Raw genomic sequence first — 18,723 nt, forward strand, 5'->3', positions numbered from 1 at the left:
TCTTAATTTATTCTTAAGGCAGTTAAACATATACCCTGATCTTGTTTGCATTATTTATGGACTTAGCAAACCCTCCCTTCAACAATAATACATATGTAAACTTCATTTCACATCTGATAATTTTTACTGAAAATTTTTATCACAAAGTTAATTTTAGAAGAGTATTCCAGTGGGTAACAGTTAATCTGGGAATTCTAAATCTCTGACAGGGTATGATCTCAAGAAAGTCTTTTGAAACAGTGCTTGTCTTAGATACTTCAGGAGGAAAATGGAAAAATGAGAGATCAGAGAACAAAAACTGGATGCAAAACCTATCTCATCTGCTCAATATCAAGTTCCTTCTTCATTGTCACCTCCCATGAGAATAAAAAGAAAGAAAGCAGAAAAACTTCTTAATGTTTCTGGCAGGTTTATGGTCTCCCTAACTCCCTAATGCCCTTTCCCCTGAAGGGAAGTAAAAAGGCAACTGGGATACAAAACCAAAATTTACTGCATCCATGATAATTTAGGAACAAAAGATACCTTTCAGACACAGCATATGTTTCAGTCACTTTTGTAAAAGATAAAAATAATAGATTATTAGTCTGAGAAAAGATAAAAAAATAGATTATTAGTCCGAGATGGCCCTCAATAACACCCCTGGTTTATGATAGCAAACAATCTATTCTAGGTACTACCGACTGCTACTACTAAAATCTTCCCATCTTTTTAGTCTAATACTCTTAGGAATCCAGTTCTTCTAACTGGTCGATCCCCATCTTTCACTCGATGGCATTCAGACATCTGAAAAACTACACTTCTTTCTATCGACCATCAAGGTTTTTCTTCTACTAGAAACCACCTTAATCTTATGGCTACATTCTTCCTCATCCAAGCAGAAAGTGACTTCTTTAAGTATATAAATTCAGGTATTTATTTATAGTTTCTTAAAGAAGAAAAAAGGGAGGGGAAGACCCTATTTTTCATTTGTGTATTCCTTCTCTTGGATATGCTAAATCAGTTCAGTGGCTTATCCCTCCCTTCAGGATTCGCCACTGGTATTTTTTAACTAGCTGTCTTCTCTGTTCTCTATACTTCACACCTCTACTCTTTGCTTGCAATGAGCAACACTCAATGGAATTTTAAATTGAGAAACATGAAAAAGAGACTAAGGGTCTTTTAAAAAAGTAAACTTGATTGTAATATACAAGGTAGAATGGAAAACCTAAGGATAAGTTTTAACTTAAACTCCACTCACCTTTCTACTGGGATCATAATGCTACATATCTGCATGTATTTCTACTGGCATCGTAACGCTACATGTTCTGACAATTGCCAGAAGTACATTTAAAAGTACATTATTTACTTCATAGTATCTCATGCTTTGAATGAATATCACCTAAAAAATTTCAGAGCATGAAACTTTGTTTGGAAATTCCACTGTATCAGAGCCATTAAGAAAATACACTCAGACTAAATCTAAAATAATATCCAATAAGTCTGTTGACAGCATTTGCAATATCCCGACTTTAGCATTGGTCATCATGTAAAAGATCATTTATAAAAGATCCAAATAATGCAGAACTATTTAGAATAAATAATGAAACACCCTATTTGCTGTTGGTAGTGAACACTACCAACAGTCTGAGCTTTCCTTTCTTCTTCCCTTTCTTATTCTTTGCTTTTACACACATACACACACAAGCTTTTAAAACATAAATGGCACTCTCGCATGTATAGTTTTATGAAAGCAACTGTTGGTTAACTATAGTTTCTCTGATTTGCTTCAAAAAAAAAGAAAAATGGATCTTTAAATTCATTACCGGTTATTGTACTCAAACTGTGAGACTAAAACTATTCAAATTCATAAAAAAATTTTATGTAGTCTTATGGTAAGCACAATTTATGTAAAGATAATTTATTTTAAATTATGTTTTCTTAGGGAGGAGGTGTGTCTCTTTTGTTTGCTTTTGTTTCAAAAAAACTAAATTCAAAAACTGTCATTAGGTCATTAATTTGTCTTAGTTTAGACAGATGGCAGTGTGTAATTCATATTTTGGGGGTTTAAAAGCAGCACACTCACAGAAAATATCCCATATTTCTTTTTCTAGTTCTCAATTATGTTCAAACAAAATCTATCACCACTTTTAAACATTTTGCATTCAGCAACCTATTCAGCAATATATTCAAAGCTACATCAGAATCAGTGTTTTTAAGTATTTATAATTTTAAGCAATATCTAATCTAGAAATGATTAGATACTCCCTACTTATTAGCAATACCTAAAGAATTCTTAAATGCCCAAATTTTAAGCTCTAAGTGATATATGGATGATGTAAACAATCATTTCTAGCAAAAATAAGTGAACCTACTTCAATCAGGAATTAAACATAAACCTTCAACCCTAAAAGGTATATAAATGCTACTTCTCTAACAAAAAAGGTAACAAACGTATTGAAAACAAGCAATCTACCTCGGACCATCTAGATATCAAAGGTACTGACATAAGTTTGACTAAAAGACTTGAAAGATATGTTATGAAAGAAATATATTTTCATATGTAAATATTACTTGCTAAAATGTTTGTTTTGAACGACAAAAACGAAACAAGTCTCTTCATGAAAATGGCCAGTATGGGGAGTGTTTTATATAGTCACAAAAAATAATAAAAATTCCTCTTTAGAATTCAGCCAGAAACTCAACAGAAACAGCAGTTTCCCAGCACTTCAAAATACGGCCAAGCCCTGCATACTGATGTCTCAGTAAGTAGTAGGTAACGTTGACACCGTCAGGTGTAAGGAGAGCTACAGCTTCCATGATAATAAGAGAGCAATGACAAAAATGTCAAAGGTTTAGACACCCAGAATGTTAATTTATTAGAACGTGACTTTACACTGATTAATTATATGCTCCTCAAAATATCTGGAGAGCATAAGAAAAGTTAATTGAAGCATTCCATTTTGTACATGCAGTTTTAAATAAGTGATAGAGAACTGATTCTAAAATTATAAGAATGGGGCTTGAAATCTGTAAACTCTAAATATGCCATATAAAGATACTGTAATGAAGATGATGAAGATGACTATAAAATATTCATGGAAACATTTACACTAACTTGGATTCTACTGAATATGAATAATGGTGGTGGTTTAGTCACTAAGTCGTGTCCAACTCTTGTGATCCTATGGACTGTAGCCTGCCAGGTTCCTCTGTCCATGGGATTCTCCAGGTAAGAATACTGGAGTGGGTTGCCATTTCCTTCTTTAGGGGATCTTCCCAACTCAGGAATCAAACTCAGGTCTCCTGAACTGCAGGCAGATTCTTTACTAACTGAGCTAAGAGAGAAGCCCGAATAGGAATAATATGAAACTTAAAAGATGTTTAGAATCTTGAAGATCAGTTTGGATGTGATCTGAAGATTACAAAATCATTTTGAAACTGAGAGATGGTATAAATACATATCCTAACAAAGAAAATAACAAGATAGAATTTCAGAATTATTTCAACATCTAAGAAATCAACTTTCCAAATTTCCTCAAATAGATCAGAAACATATTATTTAAATACATCTATGCAATATGCTAATCACAAGTAGTTCCTAAATTCAACAAAAAATTACTGGACTCCTACAATGACCCATTATGATACTGTATACTGGGAATAAAGAATATTGGGTTAGCCAAAACGATTGCTTAGATTTTTCCATAGCATCTTAAGGAAAAAGCCTAATGAACTTTTTGGCCAACCCACAGATAAGAAACTGCCATTTTCTGCAGAGATTCACATCTGGAAAATCTCTAATTAACTTCTTTATAATCAATGTACAGCCCCAAAATAAAGCTGTGTGCTTTGAAAAAATATTCTTAAATTCACACTCAGTAATTAAGACAAGCTTCCCTATTAACTAACCTAAAATACTATAATTTTCTATAAAATCTCATTTGCTGTGGTTGAACTATTTCCAAGATTTCATGAAACTAGTGTGATGTTTATTTCTCCTGACCTATAAACTAGAAGCTCTCCAAGACCCCAGCTTATATAAGATGTCTTTCTCAGGTAGCAATACTACTATCTTCATCTAAAAATGAAAGTGAAAGTGAAGTCATTCAGTAGTGTCCAAGTCTTTGTGACCCCATGGACTGTAGTCTACCAGGCTCCTCTGTACATGGGATTTTCCAGTCAAGAATACTGGAGTGGGTTGCCATTTCCTTCTCCAGGAGATCTTCCCAACCCAGGGTTTGAACCCAGGTCTCCCGCATTATAGGCAGACACTTTACCATCTGAGCCACCAGGGAAGTCCTATCTTCATCGAAGGCAGATATTAAAACCTCTTAAATGGCTGACCACATCACACATCAACATTTCTGTGAATGGAAGTTTGAATTTATGGTAATAGTAGTTGGGATATCCTTTATAGTATTATAAGATTGCTTTCATAGAGTTAGGCTGTAAAATCAACATTTAACAAGCCTAAAGCAGAAATGTAAAATGTACACTAAAGATAATGAATGGGTCCTAGGCTAGCAAGAATTGGTTATAACCTGATTATACGTATCAGTTAAAAACCGAATCTGGAGGATTTAGCCAAGGAAGTCAAGAAAAAAAAAAGAGACTCAAAAGTATTTTTGCTCAGCCTATATCTAGGGAACGGAGAAGGCAATGGCAGCCCACTCCAGTACTCTTGCCTGGAAAGTCCCATGGACGGAGGAGCCTGGTAGGCTGCAGTCCATGGGGTCTCTAAGAGTCGGACACGACTGAGCAACTTCACTTTTGCTTTTCACTTTCATGCATTGGAGAAGGCAATGGCACCCCACTCCAGTATTCTTGCCTGGAGAATCCCAGAGACAGAGGAGCCAGGTGGGCTGCCGTCTATGGGGTCACACAGAGTCGGACACGACTGAAGTGACTTAGCAGCAGTAGCAGTATCTAGGGAATCTAAATTTATGTCCATTTAGGGAAGAAGGAACTACATAGAAGACTTCAACCATAATGATCCAAATGGCAATGCTATCTCTACTGTGAAGCTGAACGTATTAGACTCTCTTAGTCTGATGGCATTAAACACTTGAATGATATAACTGACTCTCTGTGTTTGGATTACTTGCTAACCAAATGACTTTTGTTGCTTTACCCATATAAGTCAGTTCACAAGAAAAAAATGATTTGGTTAAGTCAACTGGAGTGATCAAGATCCTACATCAGTTGGAGGTTTATTTTATTTTTAATGAAAATACGGACATAAATTGGCATTCCAATTTGAAACATAAACTTTGTAAACTTGTTTAATGTTAGTCAACCATGAGATATGGGATCACTCTATGTGTGCCACTAATCAAGTTTTGGAACTTACAAGGCTGAGAACCAAATATTAGATTATAAAAAAAATTTCTTGAGGAAATGGTCTCCACTGGGAATTTATTTTAGAAGCTCGCTGTATTTTCGCCTTTGTTTCATTGTGCGTCTTTAGATTTATACACTTTTGAAGAATTCTCAGGCCTAAGAGGTGAGAAGCAGTTTATTTATCAACATTCAATATAAATCATGGTGAGCACATCACACTTATTTGGTTCTGAATGCAAGAGGATCATTAATATCACAAATCAAATATGAATTCATTTGGACCTTGAAAGATAACATCCTCCTCTAAAAAGATCCCTAACTTATTTTTTGACACCCAAGCATCAGCAGTGCATTACACAAAAAAACATTAATAAAGGTTTGTTGGATCAACAACTGAAAGACAAAAATGTCCCTATAGCGAGTTCTGAATCTCTGTATAAAGGAAATCTCAGATGAAGTTCCTTTCATCATCAACATTCACTTGAATTTTCATGATGTCTTGGGTAATTAGAGCTTACATTTCTAAGATAGAGTTCTATAATATACATTTTGAAGTAATAGATTAAGATGTATTCTATACCACACTTTCCCCCCTACATTCTTTTATCCCAAGAAGCACAATATCATAAACTTTACAACAATCATATACCAAATGATCTTCAAATGATATATATCATGTTGCATATTTTATCACCAAGTTTTCAAAAAGGCTCTGCTTAAAATCATGAAATTCTTTAGCTAGTAACATAGCAGAACTGGCTAGTACTTTTTAACAAATCTTTCCTCTGGTTTTAAACTATATATTTATAGATGAGAAAGAAGTTACAGAATAAAGACAAACCATTATGGTGGAGGACTTGGAGTATATGGCATACATTAGCCTTATGATATTTTAAAATATGTAACCATCAAAGTTATGGTATTATATATACCACAAAATTTGAAGTTGAAAGGCTAGCATGTTTTGCTTAAAAATCAGAGTCAGTCACAACAACTAACCCAACTTCTGTGTGCGTGCACGCTCCGTCACTCAGCCGTGTCCAACTTTTTGCAACCCCAAGAACTGTAGCCCACCATGTCCCTTTGTCCATGGAATTTTCCAGGCAAGAATACTGGGGTGGGTTTCCATTTTCCTCCTCCAGGGGATCTTCCCAGCCCAGGGATTAAACCCATGTTTCCTGCGTTGGCAGGTGGATTCTTCACCACTGAATCACTTGGGAAGCCCTTAGTCCAACTTCAGACACTAGCATAAAAGGACTCCACTAAGCAAAGAGAGTTCATTAAAACCTGTGCTCATGTGTTTCAATATAGAATTTTGATTTTATGGGGGTAGCTGGGAAAATATGGTCAATGATGAAATGTTGAGAATTACTTAGGGAAGAATTTTTCTAAGAAATACTAAACTATTGTTAACATAATACAGGAGGAGAATTAACAAAATCACAAGCTAACATGTTAGATTTCACTAATTAGTAAAATTCACACTTAGTTTAATCTATCCTCCTGCCTGATTGCTAGCCTCTCCCAAATTCCACAGGTGCATCAAACACTCTGTATGCAGGATTAAACTAAACTAACTCTTATCCTGGAAACCTGCTTCACTATTTTCTATCTTCTCTGATGGAACCTACTCCATCTATCCAATAATCTAGAGATCATCATCATGAAATTTCTTCTCTCCTTAAGACTTCTATCCAAGTCCTGTCCACTTTAAGCTATTATTTCCCAAATCCTTCTATTCCTTATTATATGCACTACCACTAGCTCTCATGACTTTTCATTCTATCACTGCAGAAGCCTGTTAAAGAAGTCCCTGCCTCTGGACTGGTCCCCATCTACAACATTTTTACTCCTGTTATAGCTGGTATGATTCATGTCAATAAGAAGACTGAAGTCATCAGCTTTGTTTAAATCTTGTGCTCCCTTGAAAATGAAATCCAAGTTTTCTCTTATATAAGATACTCTATTATCTTGCCCTGATTAATTCTCCAGAGTCATCTCAGGCTTCAGATTCCAAGATTCCAACTTTACACTCCATAGATACCAATCTGCTTTATTTCCCAGAACATAATTGTATTATTTCTCAGCTCCCATTGTGGGTTCATTCGTGAACAAGCCTTCTGCTTCTCTCCTAAATCCTATTCATTTACTAAGTCTCAGCTTAAAGAGCCTCTCCCTCCAAGAAGTCTTCCCAAATCAGTACCACTCCACCACTCCTTGCTCTCCGTAATAATAACACTGAGCTTATCACAGAACACTGCCTTGTTTAGACGTCTCTTTAAATTAGAGTATGAGCTCCAGGAGGACAAGAATAGTATATCATTCACCTCTGAATCTAGCCTACAGTGCTGACACATAAAAGACTGCCTACAAATATTTGTCAAATTAATCAGCTAGAACAATATAGCAACGTGTCAAATGCCTATAAGTGATAATTATATTTTAAGTTGATCTCAAATTTAAAACACCTAAACTATTACCCTCAAAATGCACAATTAACAACAATCTGGCCTACAGCTTGATCAGGTATCATCAAATGAGAATTTATGGTTCTACCACAAGCAACAAATGAGGTGAAATTTTAGATACAGATTTTCAAAGAAAAAAAAACTGATTCTAGATATGGCTAGGTTACTCTATTCTTAATAACTGGTATCTTTACAGTACTGAAGCCCAATAAAAAAAAAAAATTCTGCCATACAGACGAACTCTACTTCTTTCTAATCCAAATCTTCACAGATCCTTTAAATAACAGAGGGGTTTTTTTCCTGCCAGTTTTACCCTAAATTATTAGAAATGCCTATTTCCGTTCCATGGACCTCTGTAGTAAAATGGAAACAGCAAAAGACCTGAATTTCAAACAAAGATAGATTTGAAAAAAGCTTTCTTATGAATCATGGACTGGTGCAAAAGTAACGTGCCTGCTCTGAGTGTTAGAGCAGTGATTATTTATTAGATGTTAGCATGTGCCAGGAAGTGTGCTAAGTATTTTGTATATATTGCCTCATTTAAACCTCACAACAGTCCATTGAGGATTGTTTATCCCCATGCTACAGGAAACTGGAGCTCAGAGATGTGAAGTAAGATGACTGAGATCACACAGCAAATCAGTGGTAAAGCAAGAATTCTAACAAGGCCGTGTATAACTCCAAAGCCCATATTTTTAATCACCTGCAATCGATTACTTCTAAGCCTCAGTTTTCGGTATTATAAAGTGGAGTATCCTCACAGAGCTGTTGTGGAGAGTAAGTGAAATAAGAGGGATGTACTTAGTATATAGCACTAGGCATCCTATATATACTCAATAAATTATACTCCTCTTCTCTTTCTCACTCCAGTGCGATTAAGCATTTATAATAAGGAAAAATAGTTCCTAAATACTCTTTATCTATTTCAACAGAGATTCCTGAGCCTGATTAATTCATAAAATGAAACTACTACCAGATCACTAAGTATAAAATATACTTACATCTATTCATATAAACAGATACAAAGGAAAAACGCAAAGAAAAACAACACAGTCTACCTCATTTTAGGACTGTCACACAGCTACTAATCTTTTAGAACATTATAAAATCAAAATATATTATATTCAAAGTAAGGAGAGAAAAGCATGGGACCCAGAGATCTGAATTCCTGACAGCTTAAAGGAAGAGTCCCAAAATGTCCCTAACCAATCATGTTACACTGTTTTCAGTGTATTTTCATTGGAGAAGACAAATTTAGACAAAGATAGAGGCAATAAACAACACTTTACAGTGAGCTATTTTGTTTCTCCAAGACAGACATTTATTCTTATTTCAAAGCAGGCTTAAAAGATGGGTAGCAGGCAGAATGAGGAGCAAAGGGAAAAAAAATACAGCAATTTTGCTGTTAATTCCCTGCTCATATATACTTCCTTTAGTTCCTTTCTTTTTTTCTCTCTTTTGGTACATGGCCATGACACCACTGATAGCTATAAAGAAATCAAGTCAAACTTTTAAAAAACATTTTCTAACAAGTAAAAACTAAATGTAAGGTATGTTGCATATATATACACAAAACTAAGTACTACAATTGAAAAACAGAATGAGCTTTTTACATCAAGTCCATCTGGTGTTATATTAGGGTGTGTCCTGTGGAAATCCAACCAAGGGTGACTGCCAAGCTAAGCTACAGAAGACAACTCAGAAAGCTGGTGAGTCTCAAGATACAAGCCATATTTTTAAAAGTGCATTAGAGCATCTGCTTAACAAGATTATCTGTTATCACTCCACCCTCATAATAACCCTATTTTACTCCTGTAATACTGTTTTTGTCACTAAAACATGGGTCAGTTGTGGACATGGTGGGCACCCTGAGATAATGACATTTTACAGATATCAGTGATATAACTAACCCACAAGGTAGTATCAGTGTCCCAATCCGGACAACTTCATCCTTTTCCTAAGGAACCTTAGAAGACAACTGATTTCTTCAAGCCTCCATTTCCACACAGGAAAAATAGAAACCATAATATACTTACACTTCACAAGGTTCTAAAAATGGAAACCAGCTAAGAAAAAAAAAAAAATGAATGTGAAGCACTCCGAAAAGAATAAACTAGATTCGCTGACCTGATTATTGGTAAGAGTCTTGTAAAACTAGAATTACTACTTCTTCCAATTCCATACATGCCACTTGCCCATCAAACTGACTGATAAATGGTATTGACTGCAAAGTGGATCCATGTAAAGGTTTTAAAGTAATAGGAAAAAAATTTGTGTCACAACGCACTTTCACACCATTAGCTATCTCCAAGGAAAATTTATTTACTGGCATTATAAAAGTAGACAATGATAAGGAAAATAGGATTAATTACAATTTTTTGAACCTTGAAACCCTTTCAAAATACTCAGCAGCAGTTACAGAATAATCTGAAACCAATACGGAAACAAGTATATAAGAATTGGAAATGAGCTAACCCAGAGACAGAAGGAATCACAAAATAAAGTCTCATCCGATGGGCCGAAATACAATATGGATTATTTTTATATTGTTCTGTCTGAGTTGTCTGTCTCAGATTCTTAACTTCCAGATTCTATTTTTAAAATCACTTAACACTGTGTATTTCCAGTAGCCATCAAGGCACAGACTGTCATCCCTGACACAGGAGACTGTCAGCAGACTCAATATGTACACTAATGATCTCAGGCAACAATGTCCCATCTTCTTATCAAAGAGATCCTCATTCTAGAAGAAAAAGTCCAAATTTCTCTAAGAAAATTCACTCGAAAACATAGGAAGTAGTCATTACAAAATGTTAGTTCACGAATACCTCTCACATCTTTTTCAGATTATCTTACATGCTGAATTTTAAAACCAAAGACTGTCAGGCATTATACATTTTTAGTTCTCTCCCAAGTCACTGATGCTGTCTTCTAGCACTGTCAAATAATGATAGCTGCTGTCATTACTTTTTATACAATAGCTGGCAGCAAGTTGCACAGGTACCCTTCATCTTAGAATAGTCGTCAAATAACCCAAACAAACGACTATGACCTCAGAATACAACTGACCACTCTCCTACAGTGAAAATAAGTGGGTTCTCACATGGCAGTGTTACTTTACTGCTAGGACGTTAGTTATCTCATAAAAATCAAAGATACTATTTCTCTTATTTTTTTAAACTGTTTTAAAATAACTTTTCACCTCTTACACATGTACTCCTGTCCCCGCCTTACTGCTACGGAGCCTATCTTATTCTATCTATAAAGGTTTTCACATTTACTTTCAGCTCTAATACTTTCAATCAAAATTGCAATTCTGTTTCTGGAAGTCACAGCCCTTTAGGAAGACTATTTGAAAATATTAAAGAAATGTGGATAATAAATAAGATCGTTCCCTAGAATAAAGTCAGCAATGCATATAAAGAGATTTAGGTAAACTAGTGATCTCGGCCACAAGTGATTTGCCAAGTCGCAAATGTACAAATCATTATCCCAAGTCACAGAAAAACATCTGAGTGACCAACTACAGGTTTCTTATTCTAATTAACAGACAAGAGTCCCTCTCTAGTGCTATTTGCTTTGCCAATCTAAAATGCTGATATTCTCCTAGATCTAAAAGAGAGGAAAAATGGGTATCTTCTCCATCTAACACCTAAGTGGGTAACCTAGATACTGTAAATAGAGGCTATGTAAAGGCTGCGACAGACAGCTCTGAAGTGAGAGCCAAAATATTTAACCTGCAACTCTTTGGAAAAGAACATGAAAACACATGTAGCTTAGCCAAAAACTCTACTAAGATGGAATTGCCACAGGCTAGTAAGTTAAAAAAAAGAAGAAACAAAAACAAAACCTCTTTACCAAACATAATTTTACTGTTGTTGGGTGAGAAAAACTCAAATGTCAAAAGCACAGTTCTTATTTGTCCAAACTGATCATGTCTACAACTCTGCAATGTTTATTCAAAATAAATGAGTGAACTGCCTTTTAGAAAGGATTACTTCAAAACCAAAATCAAATTCACAAATAAAGGATCTAATCAACCAATTAACAAGCATTTTCCTGCTGATATTCTAGTGGTGGCTCAGGGATAACAAAGTCTGATTACCTATTATTACCTACCCCTTATCCTCAACGTTTCTAAAGACGATATAAGCTAAATATTAAGCTAACAGAAACTGCATATCAATCTATCTTTATGCTTTAGGAAATTAAATGAAAATTATCTGAAAAATAAAAATCTATATTGCCAAGGACCTAGTCACATTAAATGTTAAAATGTAAAAATTATACTCCCTATATTACAACAGAATGTAACTTTTATCAAATAGTCAACTAGCAAAAAAATTAATGCTACAAGATCCATTACAAGAGATTAGCACTATAATTTAATATGCACTCCCTTACTATTAATTTTTCTTCCTATGTGATAAAGGAATTTCAGTGATTGCTTCTAGAATGAAATCTTCCTAGGAAGTAATTCCCATTAATAAAAACAAAGAAAACTTTTAAAAAAGTAAAGCAAGTTCATACAGCTCAAACTTTCAAGTCAATAGCTAGAGTCGCTTAAAGATAACAAACTGCAAAACATATTTACCGGTACTCTATATACTGTTGCTTATAATTCAGAAGGCTTAACTACCTATGAAGCTAGTAACTTTACAACAAACTCAAGTTTTGAAAGCTATAAGAGGGAAGTGGAAAGAAAAATTTGTTCTCTCAAGATAATCAGAATTAACATATTAAGAATATGCTTATAATTCATCATATGATTCAGTTTTCTTGTTATTAAATCTTCTTTAAAAAGAAAAGAAATGGCTTTCCTTCACATGTCACCCAAATAGAAAGCTTTTAAATTAAATTGCATTTAGATGGAAGTCAGATGTCCTTTCTATATAAGAATATAACACATATCAGAAGTAAAAGGGAAACAGATTTCAAATTAAGTTTAAGTAGGAGTAATAAAGCATGTGCACTTGACAACTTATGAAGCATCATAATTAAGAGAAAACAAACCAAATCCTTAATAAAGTATTTATCTTCTGTCACCGACAGCATGCAAGTTGCTTTTTTATTACACAAAAACAATGTTTGCTATATCTTGATATAAAGAATGACTCTTTATCAAAAAGAGTAGCCAAAACTATTCCAGCAAGTTCAAAATATCCTTCCAAATTTTCTCAGTTCTTTTCTGACAGCCTAAAACAAAATGCTTTCACTTTGTCAGAGAAATGGATGTAAATGAGTTCTACAAATTTTCAGTCACATATTACTTCCAGTGCTTTAGAGGAGAAACTTTCATGTTTTCTTAAAAAAGCAACTAACTCTACGATTCTACCACTAATGTATTAGCTTTGTGCCAAGGCAATAGAAGATAACTTTTTCCTTTTCCTTTTTTTTTTTTTACTATGAAGTAACATGTTTCCATATTTTTTCACTCAACAACAAAAAATAAATCGTCATAAACCTGGCAAAACAAAAGAATAACCAGCAAAGCCTAACATTTCTTACCTGATACAGGTAAGCACCAGCTCCCAAATGCCACCTTGGGATAGTTCAGACTAGTAAGGAGGCTCATGTTTTATGATACCAAAATGAACAGGAATAAATCTGTGTTGTTCTTTCTTTAGCAAAATCTATAGCAGCAGCTACACCACAATGTGAGTGGACCCTACAGACCTAACAAATTCAAGTCTATCACTAGAGAAATAGGAAAAAAAAAATCATAAAATGAAGACTTACTGCTTGTCATGTGACTTGGTGAGGCATGCTGTCCATTGGGTGTGCTTGAGGTGAGGTCAATTGCCATATTGGAGTGCTCCCTTTCAGGTGAAAGCTCATTGTCACCTGTTTTCACAAAATAAAATATTTTGGTCTCTATTCACTGTCACCTAAAATCTAATTACCAACTTTGTAATCATATATGCAAAAGCATGCATAGTCTTGAAATTTTAATGAAGTACTTTTTTTCCTCAAAAAATTATAAGGAAAAGTTTAGAAATATATAATAAATGAATGAAATGATGAAAAGCCACAGCCAGCACACAATAAAACATTTACAAAATTTCACTACCACATTCATCTTAATTGTAAAATAAGGACAAATGGAGTAGTTAATTTCTAAAGTATCTTCTATTTGAAAAAAATTTTCCTTTAACATCTAACTTAATCATTAAGCACCCGGTATTTTTAATGAGTATTTTCAAAACGTTGGTCAGAGAGTTGGATGTTTAAGAGTTTGCTAAAAAAAAAAAAGTCAACTGAAGTGAGCTAATTCTCTTTCATATCATGTGTCTGAAAAATTAGATTACAGAGTACTAAATATTTAGTAGATGCCATATTAGTAGACATATATGTAACCTAACCTAGTCTAAACTTCAGTGAAAAAAATCAAGTAGGAAAGTTTTGATCTGCTAAACTATTACTGACTTAAATAATAGCCTTAATATGGCAAGTATGTATCTATAGTTCCTTGTTATTTCACTTTCCTGCTGTTTTCTCAAACTCATTCACAAGGTGAAACTGTGAACAGGCAGTAAGAGTATACAATTCTTGATAAAAATTTCCAATTCAGAAGTTAAAATACAGGTAACAAACATGCTTTTATTTACCAATAACAGATGAATGAAAACGAATACTTACACGTTATATAGCCATCAATAGCCTCTGTTTCCATAGTCAACGTGCAGTGCTGCAATACAAAAGATTATACCCTTAACACAAGGATTCCTTTCAGTCTCTGCCATTAAATGCTTAACTTATTTGAAGCTCCAAGCAGTTAGCCCACGTTGCTGCGGCTGCAACCTGTGCCCAAGAAACATACTATGGTGTACTGCATGTGCTCATTTGCAAGTCACTGAACTCTTTCTGCAAATGATCTGATTCCTGCTGGAGATAGGATAGGAAAGATAAGTGTGCTGTGAGATGGGCTGTATCAAGAAAGTAATGACTCTTTTCATCAGAATTTACTCCGTTTAGAGGGAAAAGAAGAGGAAGGGGATACACCTCAAATGTGCCCGCTTTAACTGGGACTGAAGTATTTTACCATTCACTACTTCCTACAATCAAGCTGCAGTCTGAGGACTTTCCGAGTATACAGATAGCTCTATTCACAATTGTTGCAAGTTGGTTCATCATGTTCTAAGGGAGGGGGGAGGACAAACAAACAGAGGAAAAACAAAACAAAACAAAACAACTTCGTGCCCAAGTACCTCTGGAAGGTTTCTGCAGCAGTTACCCAACTGCCAGGCTTGTATTGACATTTTAGCCAGCCCCAAGTTCTGTGTGAGCACCTGTTCAATATAACCTTAATTTACTGCCAGACCATGGTTGGCTACTAATGCCGAGCCTACTTAATACATTCCAATTTGAAAAAATTCATACACTTTTTGCTGTGGGGAAGGGGATCACTTTTGTAAAGTTTGGGGAATTATTTTCATGCACCAATGACACAAAACAAGAACTTACTTCTCAGAAACAAAAATAAATTGTATGAGATGACACCCCCTAGCTTTGATTCCACATAATGAAAAGATCGATAAGCTAACTGTATTCTTTGAAGAAAAAAGTTTAAAGAATTGACATGTCCTGAGATGATTTTTACTTATTTTTTTTTCCTTTGGCCCTGGTCCTTTTTGCCTTTAGTTTCAAAAACTCTCACTGCACCAGCAGCTAAATTATTCACAATGAGCCATTTCTGTATTGATCGCCAAGTATATTTAGCCCTGGCTCCTGGAATTTCTCCATTACTTACTGGAAAACAGGCAGCTTCACTTCTTGTCTCCAAAACCACTTCCCTTCTCCCTCCCCTCCCCTTCTTCACCACCACCCTCCCTACCAACCACCCCCCCAAAAAAAAACTTTTCTTCTTTATGGAATAATCAGATCAAATTCCCAACTCAGTCACTACACAGCACTTAAATTTCAACCTGCTGTACTGTTACCAAATTCTTTCAAATTATGATTACATAAGGCTTTAAAGAAAGGCATCCATAAAGTTTAAAAGGGGAGCAGTTTCTTCGGATATTTTACAAATGAGTTTATCTCTTTAAAAATGTACACATTTAACACACACATATTAAGAAAGAAAAGTCAGGGAGAAGCGAAAGAAGTCTGCCCCATCAATGAAAAGACTATTAACCCTCAGAGAAGGAAAGAAAGAAAAGGAGAAAGAGAAACGAAATGTACATACAAAAGAAATTGTCCTTTGATTAAAAAAGATTCATCACCATTTCCAGCTCTGTCGGGAGATCTCAGCTTCTTCTAACCCCTCAAAGAGGAGGTGACAATGTCGTGCTGAAGATAAACGGAGAGAGAAAGAAAGAAGTTTTTTGTGTTTCCCCCTTCTCTCTTTCCCTTCCTTGCCCCTTCCAAGCCAAGCCCCCTGCAGAGTTCAAGGCGAGGAGGAAGGAAAAGCACTTTACAGGTGGGTCATTCCGAGCCCAAATCCAGCAAACAGATCGGCTGATAAACAAAACCAAGAAATGAGAGAGAAGGAACACCCCCCTTCTCCTCCACCACCACCTCCTCCTCCTTCACCCCTCCCCCTCGTCCCTTTGGGATGGTCTAGTAGGAAAAGTCACTCAGGAATGGCACCACGTACTTTCAGGAAAGAGGAAAAAAAAAGAGAGAGAGAGAGGTCAGTCAGTGCTACAGCAATGCGATTAACAAGAAGAGAAAAAACTTGATCCACCGGTTCCTTAAGAATCGACCAAAAGCTAAGACAAGAAAACTGAAAGAAGGGGAGGGGGGGTGGATAGGGGAGGGACAGTCAGGGGGAACCCAGCAAAGAACCTAGGCCAACTTCACAGGACTGTTTTTCGTCCTTAGCAAAATAGTAATAATAAATTAAATCTTAAGTCCATCTCTTTTGCCCACACCAGAACCTGTCAAAGTGATTTAACTGCTGCCTTTTTACGTGTCATACCAGCTTGTTTTTGTTGTTTAATTCCAACAGGATTTGGATATTCCCTTATACCTGGGATAGATACACAGCTGCAATTTATCCCAAGCTACCCCACCTTTCTTGGAATTCAAGTTAAAACAAAGCAAAACAAGTCCAAATCCATGACAGCTATAGAGATGAGAACTGATTAATCGATTAACATCCCAGAAACAGATTACAAGCAAGGGACGATAAATTAAGGCAGAAGACATCATCTTCAACCCGATTCCCTGAGCGTCCTTTACAGAAATCATTACCCTAATCATAACCACAATGCATCCCTCCCAGAGAAAAAATATATATAGTATCTATATCTTATTATTACTGGTTAACAGCAACAAGTCATTTGATCACATCACGGTGCAAAACGAGACGCTATATAATTAAACTTAACTTTGAAAACACTCCCCCCACCTTGCAAATCAGATACACATATTATATATAATCTATGAATCAGAAGACAAATAAAACAAGAGCTGTTCTTCACCACGCAAAAGCCAAGCGGAGATTTACCTCAGCAGTGCATGCAGTAAAATAATCCCATCACCCTTTTGTTTGTGTTTACTGTTAGTGTGTCCTCTCTCTTTCTTTCTTTCCTGTGCCTAACGTGTGTTTGTGCACTGCAGTTGGTGGTGGAAACTAAGGCAGTGGATCTGTAGCTAAGGGTAATCCTGTTTTTACTTCCTCCATCTTCAGCGAGAAGCAGGGTTAGCCCGGGACAGCTGGTCAAACCCCGAGAAACCGATCCGCCGGAGCCAGAGCACATCTCCCCCGCCGGCCGGGCTCGCGCAGACGCCCGCGGGCGGAGGGCGGGCTGGCGGCGGGCGGCGGGGCTCTGGGCGCGGGCGGACGTGCGCGCGCGCGCGTGTGTGCGGGGCCGGGGCGCTTGTGCCTGTGTGTGCGTGTGTGTGTGGGGGTATATGTGTGTGTGTGTGCGCGGGCTGGCGAGGCGCGTGTGCGCGTCTCTGAGCGCTGGGCCGCTCGGCGCGCTCGGCAATCGATTACAGGACAAGTGCTGCCCCGGCGGCTCCGCGACGCGCTCCCTCCCTCTCGCCCACCCGCGCGCCGGGCCGCGTCGCCCCTGGCCGGGCGCCCCCGGACGGCGGACCCCGCCCCCCAAGCCCGGGCCGTGTCGGGGGCGGGGGGACCAGGTAACCCGCGGCCGAGAGTGCCCCGGCAGCCTCCCCCATCCACTCCTCCCCGAGTCGTAATAGATCTCACGTTTTCTGCCGGCTCGAAAGGAAGAATTGCAGCGACCAGGGGAGGTTCATTTCGGCCTCGTGAAGTTTTCTTTCAAACTGGGATTTGTGGTGAGGCCGGGCGAAGGGCGCGGGACCGAGATCTAGGCGCGCAACGCGGAGCTCTGGGCTCGGCGTCCTGGCCGGAGTCTGGGTTTGCGCGTGGACCCACCCACTCAGCTTCGCAATAAACTGCGGTGCGATTTCAGAAACCGGCGCCCGACCGACCCGGACTCGGAGCAGGAGAGGGGTCCTGGGGAATGGATTGAGCAGGAAAGTCAGGTCTGAGATGCAGGTCAACTATTACTATTTTGAAAGTGCTTTACCGTGCAAGTTTAAAATTAGAGTCTCTACTTGCTTTTTCTCCCCCGGGCGTGTGGCACATCGACCACAGTCAAAGGAATGAACGGGTGAGGGTCTAAAAAGTTGTTAGGAGTAAAGTGTTGTCTCTCAGTGTCGTCAGTTAGCTATAGCGCAGCTTTTGTATTTGGGAAGAACTTCTGTGAATCGTCATGAGAAGAAAAAAACAAAAACCAAAAACGTTCTTTCTACAAACAGTCGCGTGTAGCATCTTTCTTGACCACAGTTGCAAAAAGAGGGAATAGAGACTTCTATAATTAAAGGGAAAAGGAAAATGAAAGGAGCTGAAAATACTGAACTGTGTAGTCTGGGTGGCTTAAGTTTGAAAACACGTGAAATTTTCAGCACTGCCAAACAGCATTTCTGAGAAACCATATCACAGATTGTGTAGAAAATC

The 18,723-nt window shown here is 37.1% G+C and overlaps 1 protein-coding gene across 18 annotated transcripts in view; it reads right to left on the bottom strand.

The window, feature by feature from the left end:
- The window catches only part of IKZF2 (IKAROS family zinc finger 2), a 263,397-nt gene extending 244,976 nt beyond the window's left edge, over nt 1-18,421 (bottom strand). The window contains exons 1-4 of one of the 18 annotated variants that reach the window (XM_069578259.1): nt 17,950-18,148; nt 15,976-16,079; nt 14,427-14,475; nt 13,527-13,631 (exon numbers count right to left, since the gene is read on the bottom strand). In XM_069578259.1, coding sequence (XP_069434360.1) covers nt 13,527-13,631; nt 14,427-14,460 — 139 coding nt within the window. In that variant the 5' untranslated portion in view covers nt 14,461-14,475; nt 15,976-16,079; nt 17,950-18,148. The other 17 variants (XM_069578256.1, XM_069578251.1, XM_069578260.1 and 14 more) reach the window with 17 other exon arrangements.
- Nucleotides 18,422-18,723: the final 302 nt, after the last annotated feature.

Source organism: Ovis canadensis, chromosome 2 (assembly GCF_042477335.2).
Source record: "Ovis canadensis isolate MfBH-ARS-UI-01 breed Bighorn chromosome 2, ARS-UI_OviCan_v2, whole genome shotgun sequence".
Taxonomy (NCBI): domain Eukaryota; kingdom Metazoa; phylum Chordata; class Mammalia; order Artiodactyla; family Bovidae; genus Ovis; species Ovis canadensis.